Source organism: Puntigrus tetrazona, chromosome 20 (genome assembly GCF_018831695.1).
Source record: "Puntigrus tetrazona isolate hp1 chromosome 20, ASM1883169v1, whole genome shotgun sequence".
Classification (NCBI taxonomy): domain Eukaryota; kingdom Metazoa; phylum Chordata; class Actinopteri; order Cypriniformes; family Cyprinidae; genus Puntigrus; species Puntigrus tetrazona.
Window position 1 is genome coordinate 25757934 of NC_056718.1, and position 752 is coordinate 25758685.

Below are 752 nucleotides of genomic sequence, written 5' to 3' on the forward strand. Positions count from 1 at the left end.
ATAGTAGTAATATAACGTTATTTATTAATAATATAATTTTGTATTCTATATTACTACATTTAAAAATATGATATAAACAAACCATGAATGAGTAAACAGACGCTCAAGTTATATCTAGTGACCGGTTACTGACCGGTGAGGACGCTCTGAATCAGATCTTCAGTCTTCACCGCTGGTTTGCTGGAGCCTGAATCATAACGGGATAAAATCTCATCAGATAAGACTGCTGGAGCGGCTCAGGACGAGCTCAGTGTCGGCGGAGGTGTGACCTCTGACCTGTGGACTGCGGCTGTGTGCTGATCTGAGACGCTGGCTTCGGAGCGGCGCTGGGAGCGTGACTCAGGCCGTTCTCCACCGGGACGGGTTTGGGCTCGCTTTTGACCTCCGAAGGGTTTTCAACACCGGGATCCGCCTGGAGAACAACACGCAAAACTACATTTACACTGCCCCGGGCCGGCTTTCATCCAAAGAGGCTCCCAGACGAAGAAATCGACAAAAGAGCGACAATAAGAAAAAAGTCGAACGTAGGGCTGTCCAACGATTAACTGCATTCAAAAGAAACATGTTTGCTCACGTAATATATGTGTGTGTACTCTCTATATTTGTGTATATATATACATATACACATACAGGAGTATATATTTACATGTATTTATATGCATAAATTTATAATCATATCATTTATTTTATACATTTAATATATAAATATAACATAAATATATGCATAAATATACATGTATTTATAGATGCAG

At 40.3% G+C, this 752-nt stretch overlaps 1 protein-coding gene across 1 annotated transcript in view; it reads right to left on the reverse strand.

Annotated features, from left to right (window-relative positions):
- The window catches only part of LOC122325519 (1-phosphatidylinositol 4,5-bisphosphate phosphodiesterase beta-1-like), a 21664-nt gene that overhangs the window by 3434 nt on the left and 17478 nt on the right, over window positions 1-752 (reverse strand). The window contains exons 20-21 of the mRNA XM_043220555.1: window positions 277-412; window positions 134-187 (exon numbers count right to left, since the gene is read on the reverse strand). Coding sequence (XP_043076490.1) covers window positions 134-187; window positions 277-412 — 190 coding nt within the window. The remainder of the gene's footprint in view (window positions 1-133; window positions 188-276; window positions 413-752) is intronic.